The following is a 23564-nucleotide window of genomic DNA, read 5'->3' as shown; positions in this document are numbered from 1 at the left end:
AGGGGCGGGTTGCAGCGCAAGTCACCACGTTCGGTGATGACGCGATCACCTTATTTTACGGATGAGAAATGCACAATTATTATGACAAGTTATATGGAATTAAAACCCACTCTATGACAAAAATAAAATACGTCGGCAGTGAACAAAGCAAGGCAAGGCTGTTGGCAACGTATTGCAGATCGGGTAGCCTAAATGCCTAAAAGTACAGTTTTATTTCCACATGTTCTTCAAATATGTGTATGGAGGATTAATAGCTTGCGGAATGTATGAAATGAGTTGACATAATTAAATTGCCTATTTTGAGTTCATAGAAATGCCTACAGATGCAACACAATTTATAAGTGGGCATATAGATTACAGTAATTGAATGTTTAAGTAGCCCCCATTGACTGATTTAGTGTACCGTAAAACTTCAAATAATCGCCGAGTCTCAAAACGCCTGTCTCTTTTAAACGTCTGGCGTGGCTACAGGTTTGGGTTAAAGGCCGGTCTCCAGTAGAGGCCTGGTCTGTTTTTTAGTTTCGGGTTGTATTTAATCTTCTAAAACCCGTCAGATCGTCTGTTTAAAGATTCACAATGACACGAAACCGTTACAGAAAGGAGATTACAGCAGTGTGAATTAGATGTTCCACGTTGTTACAAGCCGTTGCAAAGCATTCACATGCATGTCTGGTCAGAGTTGCAAGGTTTTAGAATGTTGCATCAAGTTGCTGTTCATCTCGTTGCGAATCTTGGGTGTGATTTGGGCTTAAGTAGGCCTATGGCGCAGACTGCGCACGTTATGATTAGATGGCATTAAAAGACTGCGGTGGGGAAAAGCTAGAGTTCCAAATTGTATAACTTTTTTCCAATATGAACTATATGTCCGACTTCGTCATCGTTCAATTCATCCCTTGTGTTTAAAATGTGCGGATAGGCCGATGGTAAGCTTGTTTTTATGTTGGCAACAAAACCAGAACGGTTCGCGAACGTTATTCTTTATTCTAAATACCATGGCGATAAAGAGAAAGAAATCAGAAAAGGAATTTACCTTAGACTAGGCTATATAAGAGCCCGTCTACGGACATTCTCTGGCTATATAACCTACTGAAATAGGTTAATGATGTAAAGTCAAGTGCGCTTCTATGGTACTGGTGTGTGCGCGCACAGTTTTTATTGATGACTCGGAGTGCTGCGCATAGTTGCAGTGGAATGTGGCTGCCCAGGGCATTATAAAACTTCTCACTCTTAGACCTACTCATACACGGCGGTGAAATGGCGTATTTAGCTGTCTAAATTCGAATCATATGCTGGGGGAGAAATCGTAGGACATCCATGATTATTTTGTTATTCAGCACCCCTGGTCAAAAATATGTTCCCGCGAGCCTGGAAGTAGGCTATGATTTGAATGTAGACTGTTGTCAAATTTGGCAAATACAAAACTGGAGAAACAATATGGTTCATGCTCTCTCATGCTGTTTCATTAGTGCCGAAAATGAGGGAGAATGAAACATTAAGCACGTTCCACTTTTGCATAAATAATTCCTGAACGGTTTTGGTCAGGGCTGATAATGCAACTGTATTTGACAAAGGACCGATATATTTGCTAGTGACAAAATATGAGCTTTCAGTGTGATACGATCTCTTTGTAGATTACGTTTAATTAAAACGTGTTTCATCTGTTCTGGCTATCCCCGCTATTTGGATCTTACTGTATCTCACTCAATGAACAACATCTCAACACTAAATGAATGATGATCCGTAATTGTCATCAGATAGCCTAGTCATATAGGTAGACACGTTTGAGGCTAGAATAAGAAAATCCCGGACAACTTTGAAATTCCGCCCGGACACATTTTTAGGTTTCAAAAAGAGGACATGTCCGGGCAAAAGAGGACGTCTGGTCACCCTAACTCATCATGAGATGTACAGTATTTCGTAATATCTTTATTCTAATTATGTTTCCCATTGTAATCATGCAATTTGTAATGCTTACGTGCGCTGGTGTGCGTTCATGAATGATAGAAGGATGGTGCGTGCACCTGCCAATATGACTGTTGACATGCGCTCTTAAAAGCATATGAACAACTCGCCATTGACTTCTGACCAGGTTCAGGTGGTGTATGATAGCGATTTTTAGACAACGCGCTAGTCCCCTTCCTAGGTTGTTGCCACACCCCTGGGCGCAATGTTTAAAAAATAAACGTGCAAAATACCGAATTAAACTTCACGCGGGTGAATAACGAACTTTACGCCATGCGCTGGTGCCCAAAATACAGCCCAAAATGTGTACAAAGGTTATTCAGCTGTTTTGGAGATCAGCTATGTGAATACATGCTATACTCTATTAAAGAGAAACTATGTTTTACCAATTTCTTCGCTGTTTTCTCGCTTTTTGCTCGCAGGTTTCTCTGCAGAGCTCCCCCTACAGCTTCAGAGTATATTTTACGACACTCCTCAATAGACCTTCTGGAGTTCGCCTACATAAAAGCTGCCATCTTTGACATCCGGTAGGCTATCTGGCGATTTTTCCTATGGGAAAATAACATGGGGATTTTGAATTATCGCACCTGTTAAACTCTCGCGGGGATGAAAAAGTCTGAAATGCAGACGTTTTCCTGAACACACTTCCTTCTGCCTTCGAGTGGATACTGTGATCTCCGGTACGTGAAGGTGGCAGCCTTAGATTTTTGCTACCCCAGAGCTAACTTGCAATGCAACTTGCCATAGGTAGTTAGCTTCAATTAACAACCGGATCTCCTTACATGGGCAAAGATGGCCGTTTTGGTTCTTTTTTGTAGGCGAACTTCAGAGGTCTATCAGTCAGTCTCAGTCAGTCTGCCGATTCTCTTTCCCTGTTCCTGCGACAACCGTTTACATGCTTTCTGCTTCTTTTCGCTGGCTCTGCCATGACAAATGTCTGAGAAACTCCATCGCTAGCCGGTGCCTGGCATGTATGTGTAGTAGTGCAGTAAAGCAATTTGTTACATCGCGAGGCTGCGAGACTTTCTGTCTCTGAGGCTATCGGCCCGCTGGCCCAAAGTTGAAAGGGTGTTTTTTCCGCTTACATGCGCTAGGGGGAAGCGAGACGGCCACCATTCAACCCGTCTGACAGATTGAGGGGCCAAAATTTTGAATGTTTAAAACTCTAATGCCCCTCCCTCACTACCACTCAGCACCTAGTGTCGGTTTCTGTGAATATGATCAAAAAAATCTGCATTATCAAAACTGCAGCTTTAAGGTAAATTAAGCTAAAAAAAACTGCATAGTTCCCCTTTAATATAAAACATTGTATATAAAACATTGGTAGCTCTTGGCCAGTTCATTTTGTCAAAGTAGCTCTCGGAGGATAAAAGGTCGGAGACCCCTGCTCACATAGTATAGAATACTACCAAAGTCCTTAGCAAGTCCCTCCACTCGGCGGCCATATTGCAATGCTTTTGGGACACTTATTGGGCATCTATTTCGGCAGAAATGTGCAAGGCTTCACGACACCAACCTTGCTCCAGCAGCGAGATCACAACACATGATTGGCACGATGTCTTCACAACACACCACATGATTAGTACAATGTATTCATATGTCGACTTTTTGCCGTGGAAGGGGTGGGATATGTGTAGACAACTGCCATATGCTTAACCCCATGCATTTCTACAGAGGATTTTTGAGTGCTGTTTCTGCTCATTAGAAAGTCTCTGTTAAAGCAACACCAAATAACTTTCCCTCTGTCTGAAACGATTTTGGAAACATTATTTTAAGGTACAAAAAACTCTTTGGTGTTGCTTTAAGTAGACGGGCTCTGCTACAGTGGTTGAGACTGAAAATAAAGGTCACATGATCGTAACTGACGCATGCTCAGTTTAGGAACAGATGCTTCGAAACTCGCCGGGAAATGAGCAGCTTGGATAGTACCAGAAAGTCCTCCAAGGCAGTTTTTCAGGCTACTTAATACAATTGATAGAATTGTCTCCGTCGATATTTGGCACTTATTATCTTGCACTTGGTTTAAAATTCAGGTACGTTTTCTATCACGACAGTAGTAGCAGTAACCCCAGAACACTTGCAAATAGTTGCAAGCTAGCCGCCACGGCAGCTAACTTAGGAGAGGTGATAATAATATGCCCTTAGCACAGCGCACTGTTAACGTTATACCTTGTGTATATCCAAGGATATGGCTGTAAACGATCACTAACGATTGTCTTTTTAGAAGAACATCGGATGCATGTGTTTTTTAAGACAATCTTACATTTACCAATGCAACGTTGTCTGGGTAACGTTCCCTACAAAAAAGAACTGCAGTTATGCGACAAGACACTTAGTGCAATTCATGTCCAAACTATTGTATTTCTGCTGTAAAGTGCAGTACTATGTAGACCTATAGCGCAATGTAGCTTTTTCATGTCCAAAATGTTGCATTTTCTTCATATGGACTGCAAATAATTCCTCCAACACGGCAGTTTTGTACGAGCTCCCTAATGACCATGGTGGAAATATTTATTTGCGTTCCCTCACTAAAAAGTTGGATTCATTCACAATAGTTTTGCATCCCTCCATAGGGAACGCAATGGAAACTCGAAAAAAATAATTCCCACCTCCGTGAAAGTATATTCCCACCATGGTCCTTCGGGGGCTCCGTAGATTTGAGACATGAAGTAGTGCAGCTATTTTATTGTAAGGGCTAAGACAGCAGGGGAGTTAGCAACACATTTTAATTCTTACCATATTCTTATGCGGACATCTATAAAAGGATAGAAGGAAATTTCCATTAGGCTAGCAGTTGGTTTTTGCATAGTGTCTTTTCAGGGTTCACTATTTTAGGGTTGTTAGTTAAGAGTTGCAGGTCATTTATGTTTTATGATGTAGTGGAGATGGAAAGGTTTTAAGCTAAATGGTTAGAACAGTTGGTCCCACCCAGTGACTAGGTTTAATTGGTCCAAACCAACTTGATGTTATGTGTATTTATCATGATTTCTGAAAATATTGAGTGTACTAGGTCTGAATGGCTTGTCATTCTTGCTCCCAGATTGAAATAATGCCGGTTTACCCCGACCAAGATCCATTGAACATAGAAAAATGGTTACCGAAGACTCGGCAAAGCATCCCCCTACACACTTTAACAGAGCAGTCTGAGTGTGCTGGAAAATATGTGAAGGTTTGGTGCAAAAATAAATCATCTTGTAATGTATGGCATCCCTACACAGATATATTATAGCCTTATGTATGGCATCACCACAGAGATACATATTATAGCCTAATGTATGGCATAATGTATGTACAGTTAAGAACAAAATTATTCATACCCCTGGCAAACATAGATTTTTTCTTGATATGTTTGTTCTGGCTGAAAATGACACTGCCACATGCCAAAAGGTTGTAAGACAATATGGGAGAAACAACACGTTTTCATCACATCACACAACATGGACACAAAATGGCATGTCCAAAATTATTCATACCCTTTTTAAATGGTCTATGTAAACATCTTTATTTGCCTTCACAGCTCTCAAAATGGTTTGTACCTACCAAGGACCTACCAAGCCTCTCCATGTCTCCACAATAATTCAAGGCCGCACCATTTTAACAGAAATCTGGGTTTTGAGGCAAGAACGATTATTTGCCATTACTCTGGCCTTGTGCTCACTTTTTTGACAGATTGAAGTCTGGACTCTGGTTGGGCCACATAAAATTTTTTTGATATTGTTCTGTTAACCATGTCTTGCCTTGTTTGTTACCTTATTTCTTGGCTTAATGTCCAATGCCGCCTATCGGGGTACTGTAGGTCTCTCGGCACACTGCCTGATCTTTTTCTTCCAAAATTCTTAATGTAGCCCCTTGTTTTAGTGTTACCATGTACTTTGAGAAGTTCTAAAAAAAGGTGCTGCTAAAAAGGTGGGGTCTACAATCATTGTGGAGACATGGAGAGGCTTGGTAGTTATTATAAGAACCATTTTGAGCTGTGATGGCAAATACAGATGTTTCCACTGATTATTTAAAAAGGGTATAAATAATTTTGGACATGCCATTTTTCATAAGAATGTTTTTTTAAAAAGGTGAAAATGCTTCTTTTTCTGATTCCATGCCAACATTGCTGATTTCAACACATTGTCTTACAACCTTTTGTGGCATGTGGCAGTGTCATTTTCAGTCAGAACAAGCATATGCTAAAGAGAAAATCAACATTAAGTCAGTATTTGCTAGAGGTAAGGTGTAGGTGCACCAGCTGTGCTGTAGGAGAAGTGACTTAATCCCACAGAGCCTCATGGTAGCACTAGCACCCAGTATACAGTCAGTGGGTAGCACTTACAACTGCTCAACCACCAGAGAAGAAGAAACTTGACAAATGTATATGTTTGATCAAATTTCAGATGCATGTAACTAAGTAATTATTAAGATTATGCTCTGACAGTTTGTTTAATTGCTCATGTTTTCTGCATGTGGTCTGTTTGTTTTACAGGGCAAAGTGGTTTTTAAGGGTCCTTTGTTACATATAGGAAATCATTTAAAATACCTGCTAAAGTCAGTTGTTCAAGGTATTTCCTCACCTAATTAATTATGCATGACTTACACTTGATTCAGATATCTGGGGCCTATTTCAGAAAGCGGGTTTTGTTAAAAATCTTTGTTTATTAACCCTAAGAACCCAGAGTCTCCTGCTCCTAGCAGATTTTCTTAAACAACCCCAGTTTTTCTCCATATCTCCTCCCTCCTACTGAGCAGTTGTTGGACATAGGTTGTCATTTGCTCCTCTATCAGTCTGACGCAAAAGCATATTTATTTGCATAGGCTACACCCAGGGAGGATTTTGAGACCCTGAATATTTAGGCCTACCACCATCCCCTGATGAATAATCAAACATTATCATTTTTAAATTAAAATAGAAATGTATTCAGTGGCCAAATATGTCACCACTTTTTCCCACCTGTAAGCTTATAGCCCCTTCGCTTTGCTCGCTTCGTGCCTAACACCCCTCAGTGTGCTATATTCACGATATAGAACGGCCTCTGCTTAATTAAAAGTTATTTGAAGTGAATCTACTGTATTTAACTTATTGGCTGGTGCCTCAATAATAGTAATAAAACATAGTAGGCTGATCTTAGAAGGCTACAGTTTGTGACCTCAGAGTTTTGCCATCTCGTGATTAATCAACCCAGAGATCAGGGTTAGACAGACAGTTTGTTTAACCTTCTTTCTGGAATACCCCCTTGAAATAGCCCTAAACTGATGTTCTTTTTTCCTTTGAACGACAAACATGATCTCTTTGAAATCAGAGAATTTTCAGACAGTTATGTTTTAATCTTTACCAAATATTAATTTGGTAAAGATTATTATTATTAATATGAATATGCATAGTATATAATATAGTATTACTGTGTTACAAAAAGCGGTATGGTTGTGAAAACTGGCACTGTCTGTATTTATTTTCTTACACATTTTTCTTTTTCTACTGTCAATTTTCTGTCTTCAGAAGATGTCCCCAAACAGAGCCAAGCATCAAATAACATATCCATCAATGTCGTGTTGTTTGGAGGGCTGGCCAAGGACTTCTCACATGCTGTCAATCAAGGGGTATTCCTTTGCGGCCATATGACAAAAAGATAATATATTATCCTATAGACGTTTAGGCGTTACATAGGCCTGTAATTGCAATTCATTTGTATGATGACTGTTGTTACCATGGTTCTTTCTTCTCTTTCATGGTGGTAGATTGAGGCACCCAGTGTTGGGAAGTAACGGAATACATGTATTCTGGATTACGTATTTAAAATACAAAATATGAGTAACTGTATTTAAATACAGTTACTATTTAAAAGGGTGGTATTCAGAATGCAGTTACATTGATAAAATTACATTTTAAATCATTATATCTTGTAAATACCAATATTTTTAACAAGACAATGTAGCCTATGTATCTCTTGGGTGGCTCCTTCCTCTTTCCCTCTCTGATTATATTGATAGCCTAAATGAGAAACGTCCCAGGGAATGTGGAGTGTAAAATTTATTTTGTTGTAGGCCAATGGGGCCTATATCCAGTCGGCATGTTTTAGGCCAGTGTAGGTTTCACAGCACATAGGCTTATATATCAATCCATCCATCAATATATCCACCTGTAGTGGAATACATTTTAAAAGTAACCTTCCCAACACAGGAGGCACTGCATAAAGCCACTCTCAAGTTTTCATTAAAAATGAAGACACATAATGAGCATACACACTGTTGCATTATGTTGCTTTGTTTTAGGGAATATGCAACCATGTGTAGTGATTTTCCAAAGTGTTAATGCGTTAATAGTATGGTACTACACTGTTTAAGTTATTTTGATAAAATATGGCATCAATAGATTATTATTTCAAAGATTCAAACTTTGGGTGTGATGTCTGGAACTGGAAAGGCTATCACTCTCAGTCTGCTTTGTTACACACCAACGATAACTTTTGACTCACCATGTCTTTGATGAAACTGTATTATTCCTTACAGTCCATCTTTTAAGAAAATGCAGGGCATGTCTTCAGAGTGCCTGAAATGCCTTTTGTAAGGATTTGGCAAATTATTTTCCAGAATGTGCATTACTTGCTCTTTATTTCATGCTCTGCCACCTCTTCAGTACCACTTTTCTGCTTCCGCAGGACACTGTTGTGTTGTCGGGCTTTACAGTGAGTCCTTCTCCCACCTTTATGAAAGACCAACTGCATCGTTGTAACCTTCATTTAGATGGCACAGAGGCTAATGTTCATGTAAGTAAATTTGGCTTCATAACATTCTGCTCTGACTTACTGACTGTACTGTATCAATGGAAATCTAGATTTTGAAAACTTAATGTCTGGAGCATATGTCCAGAACACATCCTGCAAATATGATTCCATCAGTTTTTTTACATCAGTGAAGTTGGATGTTTTGACCTCTGACAATTGTATAAGACTTGGTACAACACCCTGGCCAACAGCTGACTGGCGGAAGATGGGGTTCAACTTTTGATCTGGTTACAGGTTTGTGCAGCTACAGCGCCCACAGTGGGAACATCTGGAGCCAGTGCTACTGTGAGATCCTCCCCCCTCCTCCAACTCTCATTTCCCAGGCCTTTCTTATAGCTACATCTCCTTTTGTTAGCACGAAAGTGCATGTATTTGAGAATATACAATTGGATGCACATATTATAGAAAATGAGAGGTCCTTGATTGTCTCCTTCTATAGGTCCTAAGTGCTCCTGCTAAGTATGTGTATGTTCCACTGAATGCGCTGAAACATGGATCCCAGGTGAATGTCTATGGAGTTGTGACCTTTTTTAAGTTGCCCTTTCCCACCAAAGGAACAGGTGAGTGCTTTTGTTCATAGAAGCATTATCATATCAATGAATGATTGAGATCTTTTAAGATATGTGATATATAGCATCTGTCTGTCTCTCTGAAGTCATATCTCCTCTCTGTTCTATCACTATATACACTGGTAAATGGTTTATCCACTTCTGAAGATTTCCTACCTCTGCTTTCATGATATTGAGTCATCAATCCCCTCTTTTGTGTATAAACTCTTAAGCACTTAGCTTAGACTTGGGCCTAGAGATTAGAGCTTTCAAATGACGGGGAACTGTCAAGCTCTCAAAATCCTCTTCACAGCATTAAAAAATGCTTAGTCAGGTGGTATAAGACTGACTGATTCGACTGATGTACAGTAGGACTATGGGAGATGGTTTTGACCAGTCTTACACACCATCATACTCTCGCACATTATCCATGCTCCATCACATATTTCTCACACACTGTCAGACACCTCAGACACAAGGTGAAACCATCTTATACACAGATGTGCAGATTGTGCACAAAACTTCACTAACACTACAAAGTCATAAGGAAGTATGGTGATGTGCAAAAGAGAGAGTGGATGGTCAGGGGGGTTTTATGGTGTGTAGAGTTGGATAATGTATAAGAAATGTGGCAATATGAGAGATGTATCAATCATGATGTTTTCAGTTGTTTGGAAGTAATAATGATATAATCCTCCATTAACACTATGGTGTTGTTTTAATCCAAGCAAAAAAAAGAAACAAAAGTATCCTCAACAACATAAATTATGAAACATAAGGGTGAACATCAGAGGGAAGGCAACAACTTTAGCCATAGCGTCCGCAGACAAGGGTAGAAAATTAGAATGAGGGACAACACACACTATTGTTTACTGATCAAAGGAGTACCCAGAGTGAGGAGCTGAGTCTACACTTTGATTTTGAAAGCTGATGACATGTGAAGTAGAAGTCATAAAGGAGTTGTATGTACAAAGGGTCTGAAGTTTGGTTTAGTGACACTGAATGCCCATAGGCCAGCCTGAGGCTCAACAAGTCAGCCAATGTGAGAAGACCTGAGGGTTTGCACTGGGGCAGAGGGATGGAGGGAGATCAATAATGTGCTCAGAGCAAGATGGAGGATGTCATTGAAGTTTGTAAGGAGTGGTTTATGTTAGAGTCAGAATGGACGTGGTAGAAATATTATGAGAGATGGGCAATCGATGATGCTTGAGATGACCTGTAAATGTAGGCCTACCTTGAGTAGGGCTGTCATGATCATGAAAATGTAGTTCATAATTAATTATAAACAACCAAATAAACAAATGGATTGTTTAATTGTGTTTTTAAGGTAAAATGTAACATAAATAACAATTTAAATACAGTCTTTATACAAAGAGATTGCTGATGGATGGCAACTATTGCTATTATGCATAAAATATTGCAGTCGGTTTAAAGACATTTGTGTATGGTTATGACGGGCCTATCTTTGAGAATGACGTGTTTTTTATTTATTTATTATTTTGTTTTATTTATTTATTTGAAAGGGGCATTGCTCATTAATCTAGTATGCATAGATGCAATGATGAGTCTTTAAAGGGATATTCCACCATTTAGGGAATTACACTCATTTTCCACCTCCCCTTGAGTTAAACAATTGATTTTTACCTTTGTCCAGTTCATCCAGCCGTTCTCTGAGTCTGGCCACACCACTTTTAGCTCCAGCCTAGCATAGATCATTGAATCGAATTAGTCCATTAGCATCTCACCTGCTAGCATCACGTTTAAAAGTGACTAAGATTTCCGGTAATTTTCCTATTTAAAACCGGTCTCCTCTCAAGTTAGAAAGTATAATAAGACCAACGGAAAATCAAATGTAGCGATTTTCTACGCTGATTTGACATGGAACTATTCTCTCATTCAGGCGTAATAATCCAGTCACTAACTGATTCGTCTGCTGCAGCTCAACGTTGCTGCTGGAAATTAGCCTACAGGGACTATTTTCAGGTGCTGCATGATACCATTGTGCTGCTGTGCCCATGGTGTTCCTTGATTATTACGCTGGAATGAGAGTATAGTTCCATGTCAAATCAGCCTAGAAAATCGCCACGTTTCATTTTGCGTTGGTCTTATGTTCTAACTTTAGAGGAGACAAGTTTTAAATAGGAAAATTCCTAGAAATCTTAGTCACTTTTAAACGTGATGCTAGCAGGCGAGAAGCTAATGGTCTAGTCAGATTCAATGATCTATGCTAGGCTGGAGCTAAAACTGGTATCGCCAGACTCTGAGAACGGCTGGATGAACTGGAGAAAGGTAAAAATATTTTTTTTAACTCAAGGGGAGGTGGAAAATGAGTGTAATTCCCCAAATGGTGGAATATCCCTTTACATTGTCAGTAGTGCTATTCTGTGAATGCACATGATCACATATTCCATATGCTCACATATTTGGTTTGCTTTAAGCCAGGTCTTAGGTTTGTGTTTAAAGCCTCAGTAGCTATTGCTTTCTCTTTGGCATTCTGCTTTCTCTCTATTGAGTGTGCAATGTGCCAGTGGACAGAGACAGTGCTGGTAATGCATGCAACTGAGAGTTTAATCATCTCTACCAAACTGTAGCAATGTAAATGAATACTGTTCAATAGAGGGCAGCCAAGTTTGTTCCAGTAGCAGTGCAGGGACGCCATACCTGTCTGTTTCCATTTCAGCTTTAATGGGGCTCAGTTAGAGCGCGCTCACTGGACGTGAGAGAGAGCACAGCTGTGTCTCAGAGCCGGAGTGGCTACCGATGGCTACAGTGCTGGGCCTTTCCCCTTTCCTTCCTGTGCTTGGAATTCTGTGGAAAATTCCCTGAAAAAACTGTGTGCATACAAATACATATTTCCAAATTGGACAGTTTTAATGTCACTGTTTTTGGTCCATTTTTGAAGCATTTCTATCCTGCTCATAGACCCTGTGTGTTTCCATAGTTTTTGAATTGAGGCTGTTGGAGGAGTTGACAAATGTCTGTGAGGCTCCACTCCAAACCCCACTCCTCTCCCCTTAGCCGTACATTTCAGAAATTATATACTTGAACGTGATATGGAAAGCAAATGTGTACAAGTTGCATAAGAAAAATCAAGTGTTTCCCTTCTCTCCTCCTTTAGAGAACTCCTCCCCACCCCACTGTGTGTCTTGTGGCCAGGCCTCTCTGTAGGAACTCCGTCTCCCTTTAGCTCCTCATGCGGCCCTGTCTGACGCCAGCTGGCTACTGTTCAGTGATCTTGTGCTGTGCTTCTGATGCGTGGGCCACCTTGTTTTCTATTGACCAGATTTCCCCCCCAAGAACTAGATTTATATAGAATTCTGGAATGAGCGTGAGAGTTATGTTTTTTGATGATTTACTGAAAGCATCAGAGGAGAGTTATTTAGCTCAGACAGAATGTTTCTTTGTTCGCTCGTAGAGAGGAAGCGTTTCTTCACAACTTTATCTCAGTAAGACATACTGGTGATATTCATGATGTTATAAAGTTACTGAACTAATACATGATATCATGTACTATGATATGATCTGACATGATGCAATGATTATAAGGAGGAGTACAAAAGATAAATTAGGATTATATGAGTACAAAAAGAGTATACAAAATCTATATGTGTAAATGCATAGGCCTAAATGTAAGTAAATGGGGATGATTTGCAGGGGCCGGGGTGGGTGCATGCCACTGTATATGAGATGCATCCTAATTATGCCACTACTAGTGAGACCCCAAAAGTCAGTCAATAGAAGCCCAGCTGGATTCCTCAGAGGCCGCCACATATGCGTCGATGGCACTTTAATAGTACATGGTTTTAGACATGTGCAGACCTCAAAGCAATTACGTATGTTGAGAGGATCTGTGTGGTAACACACTAAACTCATTGATTATCCATGCACTGTATAGATGCAGCACATTGATGACAAAGACCTCGGCTGCACTCCGTGGACCTCTCATGCGGCTCGCTGATGTTTTAGTGTGAACAGGAGGATCTGGCCTTGTTTAATTAGTAGAACAAATGGATCAGGCTGAACTTTATTGCCACTTAAGTGACAAGACACAGTGAAAAATCCATGGTGGACCTCGTGGAAGAACAGCTGTCCTCATTACAAAGTGCAGTTATCGCCAGTGCTTACAGAGGAAATTGGCTCATTCTCCTTCTGCTCATGTTTCTATTTGTGTTTTCATCAGTTTCAACACTTTATATCACTTATATCACGGATACATTTGTCTTAGAAATAGTTTTGCTCCAAGTTGCCTGTATTGTTTTCTCATTGCAAGATAACATTTAGTTGACGCATAAAACACAGCACTGCTGTTAATGTGGGCCATCCTTGCAAATGTGGGCTCCGAGACCTCATGTGAATAATTGAAACACGATGGTGGTTAGAACACTCTTTTGAATATTTTCATGAAGGCTCTTGGTGGGCAGTTTTTTTTCACAGTCTTTGTACTGTAATTCCTTTCCCTGTCACTGTAGTATAATTAGAAGTTGCACAGCAGCGCTTACATTGCTGGTCAAGTTGAAAGGGGTCAGTGAAACGAAAAGAGAGGGCTGCCTCCTGGTCACCAAAGAACCCCTGAAGACTAGATGGCTCTTCAAAGAAGTAAAAAAGTTCAACTGTAATTTGTTTTCTCTGTCTGATTGTCAGTGCTCTCTGTGTTTTAGATTACTGTTCAACTTTGAAGCTCACAGACCCGTCGGGGGCTACAGTCAGCTGCACTATCTTTTGTGAAAACCAAGAGAACCATCCTAAAATATTCAAGGCAGGCGATGTCATCCGGCTGCACAGAGTAAAGGTAGAGTTACTGGTGCATGGAGGGTGTTAAATTAGTCAGAGAGAGATCCCTAATCACTCTACACTGTGCTCGACAGGCCAACGACTGCTTTACTGGCCCCCAGCTCTGTCTTGAAATAAATCCACCTTGCATACGGAATACTGCCAGTGTACCGTTTGCATTAGAAGTCATTTTGATATGTATCACTTTCATCAGGATTTATTCTCTAGTGGGGTGGAGAGGAGATGCTGATGTTTTGCCGTCATGCATATGTTTATATTTTGGAAATGTCAGCTGGTCTGTTTCACCTGAAATTCTTTACCATGCTAAGAAATCTCTCACTAATGGCTCTTGCTTGCTTGCTTGCTTGCTTGCTTGCTTGATAACTAGGCTCAGATGTTTGGTGGCTCAATGACTCTGGTCACCTGCTGGGGCTGGTCTGCGCTCACCTTTGACGGTACGGTCGGCAGCCCCGTGGTGCCAAGGACACACAAGTCGTTCCACTTTAGCGAAGAGGACCGGCGCAGGGTGATGGAGCTGCGCAAGTGGGCAGCCCACGAGTTGTCCGTCCTGCGGGAGCCCACCGTGCCTCTCTCTGCTGTGGTGCCCAAGCAGTACTTCGACTTCACCTGCCAGCTGCTGGCCAAAGCTTGCCTGGACAGTGCCTGCACTCTCCTCAAGGTATGCAGCACAGAAAAGCACAGCGCTGCTCATCAGCTTGGAATCTGTTCCTATTCTGTGTAAGCATCACACTCCCCAAGAAGCCTGCTGCTGTTCTCTGTGGAAGATTGTTGATAGTTTCTGTTGTATTTTTCCTTTTCTTTGTGTGAAGTATTTTGAGTGGTCGTTGGGGACTATATAAATAAATGTATCTTACCTTATCTGATATTAGCAAGTGCGTGCTGAGGTGGAAATGTTTCCAGGGCACACAGACCAAGCTCAAAGGCTCTGCTTCAAAGTGTCCCCAGGTCCCTCCTGAATATATTGGCTACTACTCATTACTGGAAGCATAGAGAATAAGATGATGTTCAACAGTGGATGATCTTGGCCTGTCCTTATGAAACTAAATCAAAGCTGGGAGGTTGGCCACGAGGCAGCAAGTTTGCCTTCCCTGTCATTTTGACGCTGATTACTTTTAAAGAAATGTGATGAAACATCTGTTTAATATTTTATATGTAAATGCATACATCCAAGCAGTTGTTTGCCTTCACTCCCATGTTTATCAACATCTCTGAGACTTAAGCATCTGATCTTCTTTGAGGTATGGGATGGCACCCGATGCAGATACCCTTTTCCGACTATACCAGTGGAGCCAGGGGCCTTGGAGGGAGAGATTCCTGCTGGGGCAGACACACAGAACCTCATCGCCGACGTGCTGGTTTACGACAACCATGTGGAGGTTGCTCAGGCCCTGAAGGTGAAACATTCTGCTTCAGTTTCAGCTGAGGCAGCTACTTCCTGAGATATTCTATTTGTTTTATACATCAGATACAAAGCAATGTGGCCTCAATACTAGGTAGCTTTAATTATTCTGTTTCTGTCTTCAGAGGAGTATACACAGAGAGACAGAGAGAGACAAAGACGGCACTTAGCAGGCACTGATGGCTTATGCTATGAGGAAGGCACATTTACATTGTCACAATATTCCTTTTTGCCAAAATCACAGTGACACAATTGAGAGAAAGATTCTGTGAAGACTTGAATGGCTTTAGCTGCATTTTGCACAACACAAAAGGAGTAGAAAATGGAGGCGAGCCTCAAAGCATATTTGCATTGTTCAGTATAAACTAGCTGCTGTTTTGCTTAAAGGAGTCGAACAAAGCAGCTCTTCTGGTTTACCTCTGCCTATTTCCCTGAATCTCTGAAGTTTCATCATCAGCTGCCATGGCTATCTTTGTGGCCAAAATCCATGCTTCATTAATAAGTGATAGAAATGATTTGGCAGACAAAACACCTAAATGCTAGGTATATATATCCACGTTTAGTTACCCCAGTAGATTACTTTATGAAGACATGAAGGACCTGTACTCTGTTTGTTTTGTTTCACGCCAGAAAGTGCTCTCAAGTTGTTCTTCAATTAAAACTGCAGTACAACAGACGGTGGGATTCTGGAAACTTTGAATGGCATCCAGGTTTGGTTACCTGTGGAGTTGCTGGTGGGGAGAAAAACACCCCTGTGCTGCTTGATTAAAGTCTGCAATTGACAGTCACTAAACGCTTTTTGCTAGCTGACTGTTTATTTGGAAACATTGCACATGTTTATCATTAGCAGGCTTTTAACTCGCATGTTCCTGGTCCAGTAGAGTGTGTAAATTCTCAATTTCTCAAGAATCTATTTGTTAATAGATATGAAAGGGGAATTCAGCCATGCTGAAATGTCTAGGGTCTGTCATTTCCAGCTCTGAGTTCAAATGGCCTGGTATTAAGGGGAATTGTGAAGAAAGAGAATAGGAGGCTATTAAGGTTAAAGCAGCTGAGATGGTGACAGATCAATACTGTCATTACAGCTCGCAGCACACAAAGAGGGCTCTGAGATGGATCTAGCACAACCCCCTGTTTTCACTCACACACACATACAGTGTGCACACACACACACACACACATACGCACGCACACACACGCACACACACACACTTTTACTACTTAGTAGCAGTCCTACTCTCACTTAACACATGGAACCCCCATCCACTGGCACATTGTTTTAGTTGCCTGTACTCTCATGCTCTCCAACTCATGCTAGCGCCTGTAGTTTTGAGCACAGCCCAATTTATCTCAAATGTGGGTCATAGTCATTTATTGTGTACTGGCTCCTCTGACTGCATTCTTTTTTAATCACTATGTGGGCTCTGGGAAATGGCCAGAGTTGTCAACAAATGATTTGTCTTCATCAGTAGCAGCATTGCAAACCTCGGTACGGTGCTGTAGTTCACTTCTGTAGTGTTTTTTGACAGCAGAAGACGGTGTTTCTAGCAGCCATGTCCTTCTCCAGGTCTCTGTCACAATGCGCCCCTTTGACAGAACAATCCCATGTATCAATATTGAGCTGGCAGACCTTGAGAAACAGACTGATCAGTACTTGTGCTTGCTCTTCACGAGGGCTTTCTCGTCAGGCCCTGGGCCTTGTTGCATGTCTGATGTGTCATTTGCATCATCCATCTCGAGGCAGTTGCCAAAATTAATTCTCATTCAAGTGCACCATTTTGACGCATTCACAGAATGACTGAGTTGAAAGGCGTCTAAATGATTGCACTGAAGATCTGATGTAACCTTTGGCTTTTAGTGGGGTCATGGAAGCCACAAGACCTTTTCTATTATTATCAAAAACATATCAGACATTGAGATGTACTCTGGAAAACATCTGTTTATGTGGTCATCTTAGGACCAGTAATAATAGAATGTGATCCTTTTTTGAAGTAAGGCATGAAACAATCAATCAACACAACCCACACAATGATCTGCCTTTCAGTCAACTCCGTGTAACACATTCAGAGGGAGGGAGAGCCCTGACGGGGATGTTTTTTACCCCCAAACTTTTATGACAACACATTTCATCCATGGATTGTCTTGAGCTGAGCTGTCATTTCTTATTTCTTGCCACTTTTCTTGTTGTATGTTAGTTGAAATAAAGCGCATCCCCCTTGAGTGAGTACTTTATATTCCGTGTTACCACAGTAACCACACCTGGGAGGTGCTCTGAATATTAAATAGCTGTAAGATACAATAGCTTGCAAATTAAAGGACACAGTTGTTAGCATAATCAAAAGTTTTTTCAGCTCCCTAAAGTCACAGGTGGGGTAATCCTCAGAGCATTCTTACGTTCACGTTTTTTTTAAATAACAACTCCTAGTTTTACTAATCTCTGGTTTTGACATCATGCTGTCTTTTCATCTTGCCATCTTCTTTCTGTGTTTTAACATTCACAATATTCATTAGTATTCAAAAAGTGAACTAGCCAGCTAGATCATCACATAGTAGCGTTTTGTAGGCAAAACTGCATACTCTTGATCTTGATCTCATTGGAATCTTGTGGTATGTAAGATGTTGAAATTGGTGTTTATTAGGCTTGGTCTCTTTAATCACATTTAATGTCATTTATTTCACACATGAGAATTCTATAATTAAAAGTAAATATAACAAGCCTTGATATTGAGCACAGAAAGCAGAAATGCCGATTATTCAATCTCAGCAATCCTAAAATGAATTTACATATAATACAATGCCACCATCTAGTGGCTGACATTAAATTAAAGATCAAATAAAGCAACAATAATGTGTCATAAGTCCTGAGTTTGCCACACCACAGACAATATGTTATTTAGCGCTTGTCTAAATTTGAATGAATTAAAAAATCACTAATTATATGAGTTGACAACTTGCACTGAGTATTTGGTTTGATGTGTTGGCAGCCTGGCATGTTTCTGTGCATCTACAACCTGCACGCAGTGCCACAGATGGTGGCTGGAGAGGCCTGTACAGTCCAAGAGGTTCTGAGCTTCCACCTGCATGGGGGCACGTCCTACGGCAGGGGGCTTTGTGCCCTGCCTACCAGCAGCCCAGACGTCTCCAAGCTCCAGAGGTAGACCTTCCACTTCTCTCCAGCCCCACACTGTTAACTAGAGAAAGGAAGTCCGCTCTGCATTAGTTTATCACATGGCCAAGAGCCAACTGTCAAGAAGTAATTCATTAATAAATCCAATTCATTGACTTGCACTGCCATAAAAGATGAACTCCGATTGCCTGACTGCTGTCCTGTGTCCTTCAGAGCGCTGCAGTCGTGTGCTGAGCAGATGGAGGGGGACATGGACAGCTCTTGGGATGACCTGACCTGGTGTACAGCATCACAGCTCAGCAGTGAGTGACATGGCAAGATTTAGCCTAACATGTGCAGTGCACATTTGCCTTAATACTCACTGGTAAGCATTGATGTTGTGTATATTTCTTTACGTGCCGACAAAAGTTTTACAGATTAAAAATTCTATTTCAGATGGAGTCATTGGGGAATGTCCAACAGGTTTGTCAGCCACTTTTCTGTCCACTCAACTGTTGCATTTTGAATGAACAGGGTATTTTTTTTTACATTTAATATTGTCAAATTAAGGCCTTAAACCTATTAAATTAAACTATTAAACAAAGTCTTGAATTTAGTATATTTTCTTCTAATGTTGTGAATTTCAACGATATTAGACCTTATAAAGTTTTTCATTACAGTTGTTTCATATATATATACACTTGGGAAATGTCATCTTTCTCTCTCTCTCTCTGTCTGTCTGTCTGTGTTAGTGCGGAAATGCACACATACTCTGCAAAAGGTGTCTTTGGCTCATGTGAAGAGCTCATCCCCTCCAGAGATGTTCCATGTTAAAGCCCAGGTCAAGTCCTATCAGCCGAAGAGACTATACCAGTGTCTGAAACTGTTCTGTTCCCAGTGTAAAACCATGTGAGTGTGCATGCATGATCATCTCTGAAATGTGATCAACTTCTGGTACCCGCTTAAAACCAAGGCAAAACCAGACCACGCTGTACCATACTGTACCTTACTTGATGTTACCTCATGGGTAGATTCATGAACTTGAAGGAGTACTACATTTATACATGTGATGGTATCGTACTGCTCTGAAATTGGAGGAAACTCTGCCATTTTCCCCTCTTGTCTTTGGCAGTGAGGAGATTCCAGACCCTGAGACTCTGAGGGCAAGGTTTGGACAGGCTGTGAGGGACACCAGGCCCTGCCGGGCAGCCTGGGCTGATAGTCTGACCACAGACACTGAAGATCCCAGCCGGCAGATCACTCTGCATGTGTCCTCTAAGAGCCCAGCAGACAGTGACCCGAAGCTTATCTTTGTTCAGGGTGAGTGAGGCAAACTTTTACTTGTCGACATGATTGGGTTTGTCAGACCTACCACTCAGACTCTTGAAGTCACTTTACACCAGAACCGTTTGGAGCGTTTTACAGTCATCCATCTGACGTTTGTGTATTGGTAGAGATACAGTAGAATTCCATTAGAATCATTGTACTGTAGCAGTTCACACGGGCAGCACTCTGTGTGCATATTCCTTCAGTTCACACGGGCAGCACTCTGTATGCATATTCCTTCAGTTCACACGGGCAGCACTCTGTGTGCATATTCCTTCAGTTCACACGGGCAGCACTCTGTGTGCATATTCCTTCAGTTCACACGGGCAGCACTCTGTGTGCATATTCCTTCAGTTCACACGGGCAGCACTTTGAGCAGAGCGTATTTCTACACTTCACTTCTGTTGTTAAAGTGAACACAGAATGTGAAGCATACACATACAGAAACACATTGTTAAGCACACTGTTCCGTCACATCAGATACGGAACCTGTGGAACTTGGTGTACTTATGTTTCAGTCAGGCCCACGTCTTGCCTACTGTGTCAATTCTGAAGTTAGAGCCAAACTAATGTGGGAAGTGCAGCCACGTATGGAGATTTGCGTTCACAGATGAGATGAATGTCCTGCTTGGAATGTGTCTGCTTTGTTTTGTTCAAGTAGTTTGGTACCACAGAGCCTGCTACTTGCCATCGCTTTTAATATTAATCAGACAGAAGGGTTTCCATGTCAGAAATTGGGCATGATGAGTCAACAAGACGCTGTCTGTATGCTGTAATCCAAAATGATGATTAGAATCAACTGCCTTCGGTCATTGTTCTAGCAGAACTAATAAGGCTTTATCTGAGCTTACTCTTAAAATATCAGCTGAGTCTATACCTAAACTTTAAGTATTATTATATTATGATCATTGTGAGTGTCTGTCTGTAGAATCTGAATGTCTTAACTCGATTGTCTTCCACACTTACCACAGGTGCCAGCTTTGACGACATATGCCATCTCTCGTCTGATGAGGAATTCATGATTCCTGTGAAGTCATCGAGGGGCAAGCTGGCCTTCCTTGACAGCATGGTCCCTTTCCTGTTCAGAGGGAAAAGGCAGTTTTACGGGTCAGTTCATTAGAAAATACCACATGATGAACCACAATTAAAGGAGAAATCTGGACGATTTTTACATGCACCTTGATCGTTAAACGTCGCTGAGTACTGTTGATAGAAACAAACACGATCAAAATCGGTGCTCCGAACTGGAGTACATGCAGCTAATGGCCAGTGCTCCCAGTGAGCTACAATGCTAGGTCTGGGGGCATCATCTAAACGTGCCTTTTTGCCTCTTAACAGACTCAAAATGTCATTGTGCAACATGAACAGGGACCTTACGTGACAAAACGATGCATTTTCTACTCATCATTGTAAAGAAACTGGTTTTATTGTGAGGAAACAGGTTTTTTCATTGTTGCTACTGTCTTAATCTTTCTGCACTTTTTAAATCAAATGGTTATGTTTTAGCTGCAGACGGTGTTCAATCCGAAAATTTGTGAAGTCTGTTGAAGGCCTAGAGGAGGGGAATGAGAGGAGCATTTCTGAAGGTAAATAATCAAATGCAAATAATCAGTTTAACCTGTACTGTACATGAGGTTAGCTCAGTCAGAACAGTGTAGTTGAAAACACACTTCTTTACAACCCAGTTAGTGTATGTAGAAGCCTATTCATAATTAGTGATCCTAGCAGTAGCATTATTCATTCATATTATTTCACATATAATATATTTCATATATTCATATTATTTAGCAGGCATCAGTGGCCCCTTGATATTGTCCTGAGTGTAACTCTCTCTGTCTCTTTCTCTCTCTACCTCTACCCAGCCCTGGGGCTCCAGCTAATGGAGTATGTATTGGTGATGAAGTTTGAGTTGGATGATGGCACGGCCACACTGGAGGCCTTGCTGTTGGAGGTCTCAAAGGCAAACCACCTTTCCATCAAATACTGTAGACAGGGTTCCCACGGGTCATGGAATTTCCAAGTCTATTCCAGACATGGAAAGTCAGGGAATTGTATCATATTTGGTGATAAGTCATTTGTCATTTGGGGAAAGTCATATTGTAGCGGTTTACAATTTACTTACCAAAATACATTAGGCCTAATACAAATACTGTATATTTCCACACAGAATTGGTGCATATCTTGTTATTAGCTTTACTGCTTGCTTGAGTGGTTGTGGCAATGTGGTTACCCCAACTTTGTTTATTCAATGCCCATGTATCCATTTATTCATCTTCCACTCTAAAAAAAGGAAAAGATTATTTAATGCTATGCGGCTGCTCTGAAATCTTTGGTCAGTATGTTGTACCATATGTTATAGGTTATGGAAATTCTGTTGTTGGGTTTTTTTGTCAGGGAAAAGTCATGGAATTTTACATTTGACTTAGAGTGGGAACCCTGGATAGACCACACACACCACCTTTCCATCAGATAGACCACATACACCACCTTTCCATCAGATAGACCACATACACCACCTTACCACCTTTCCATCAGATAGACCACATACACCACCTTTCCATCAGATAGACCACATACATACATAAGTCAGTGTATCCAGAAGGACTGTGGCTCATCTGTTCATTCCTCCCTCCACCCCCTCCACCACCACAGGACAACTTTTTCCATGTTTCTGCTGATGACCTGTCCCACAGTCAGGAGGCACAGGAGAAGATGCAGAAGATCATGGACTCTTTACACCCACCAGACGGCAGCACACGTAAGAGCAAATTCTCATGTGATGAATTCCTATAATCCAGAGCAACAAAAACCTTGCACTGTACTTTTCTATGCTATGCTCTCCAGTTCAAGCGTCTATTTAAAGTCTTTGCTAACTATAAAAGTGTGGCTTTTTAGCAACCAGATTGTCTTTGGCAGCATTAACTTTTTGCTTATTGCATGTGGCTGTAACCCATGGGCATGCGTTCATTTATCTTATTTAGCTTACTTTTGGTCCTACACTGATATGTGTCCAGTAGGTCATGTTGTTAACTACATCACTTCTCCTAAACCAGTAATCATCTTATTGTACGAAGTATGAACATGACCAGTTATCATCTTATTGTATGAAGAATAAACATGACCAGTTATCATCATATTGTATGAAGAATGAGCATGACCAGTTATCTTATTGTATGAAGTATGAGCATGACCAGTTATCATCGTATTGTATGAAGAATGAGCATGACCAGTTATCCTCTTATTGTATGAAGTAAAGATTGCTTTCCTTACTCTCATTACAGTGCAGTGTCCTTGGTTGGAACTTTGCCTGAGCTTATATGCTGTGGATGAAAATGGCAAAAGCGAAGTCCACTGCCAGATTGTCAACACCCAGATCAGGGGAAGTCCTGTAGACCGATAGCAAGCATGTTTTGTATACTGTGTTTTGTATAATATGTTTAAGTTAAGTTCAAGACATCTTGACATTAAGTTAAATAATGTTAATGTTAGTGCTGTAATGCTGTGTTAATATTGCTGTTAAAAAAACAGCTTTTTGTGCTGTTGTTGGAATTATTGTTAAATAAAAAACAAGTTCTAATGTCAATTTGTTTACCTTATTTTTACATGTACAATTATTGAAATGCTGTATGTAAAATATAAACGTTATAATTTGTTTTAAAAGTGTG

At 40.8% G+C, this 23564-nt stretch overlaps 1 protein-coding gene across 1 annotated transcript; it reads left to right on the top strand.

The window, feature by feature from the left end:
• The first annotated feature begins 3860 nt into the window (after positions 1 to 3860).
• On the top strand, positions 3861 to 23482 carry pot1 (protection of telomeres 1 homolog). The gene is made up of 20 exons (XM_076264480.1): positions 3861 to 3995; positions 5003 to 5131; positions 6434 to 6509; positions 7445 to 7545; positions 8604 to 8711; positions 8964 to 9014; positions 9169 to 9289; positions 13936 to 14066; positions 14436 to 14726; positions 15307 to 15462; positions 18452 to 18621; positions 18808 to 18896; positions 19030 to 19056; positions 19326 to 19482; positions 19706 to 19893; positions 20871 to 21006; positions 21406 to 21485; positions 21762 to 21859; positions 22552 to 22657; positions 23181 to 23482. The coding sequence occupies exons 2-20, from the start codon at positions 5012 to 5014 to the stop codon at positions 23297 to 23299; spliced, it is 2325 nt and encodes a 774-aa protein (XP_076120595.1). The 5' UTR covers positions 3861 to 3995; positions 5003 to 5011; the 3' UTR covers positions 23300 to 23482.
• The last annotated feature ends 82 nt before the right edge of the window (positions 23483 to 23564 follow it).

Source organism: Alosa pseudoharengus, unplaced genomic scaffold (genome assembly GCF_046254945.1).
Source record: "Alosa pseudoharengus isolate Yale_2024_CS ecotype anadromous, Long Island Sound unplaced genomic scaffold, YU_APseudo_1.1 YU_APseudo_1.1_scf_10, whole genome shotgun sequence".
NCBI lineage: Eukaryota > Metazoa > Chordata > Actinopteri > Clupeiformes > Clupeidae > Alosa > Alosa pseudoharengus.
Note: the sequence above shows the minus strand (reverse complement) of the source record. Positions and strands in the feature narration are given on the sequence as shown.

Excerpts from the sequence above, each read along its gene's own strand:
- pot1 (XM_076264480.1), top strand. The coding sequence starts at position 5,012 with ATGCCGGTTTACCCCGACCAAGATCCATTGAACATAGAAAAATGGTTA. Across the intron at positions 6,510-7,444 it reads GCTAAAGTCAGTTGTTCAAG|AAGATGTCCCCAAACAGAGC; the intron begins GTATTTCCTCAC and ends TTCTGTCTTCAG. Across the intron at positions 9,290-13,935 it reads CTTTCCCACCAAAGGAACAG|ATTACTGTTCAACTTTGAAG; the intron begins GTGAGTGCTTTT and ends TCTGTGTTTTAG.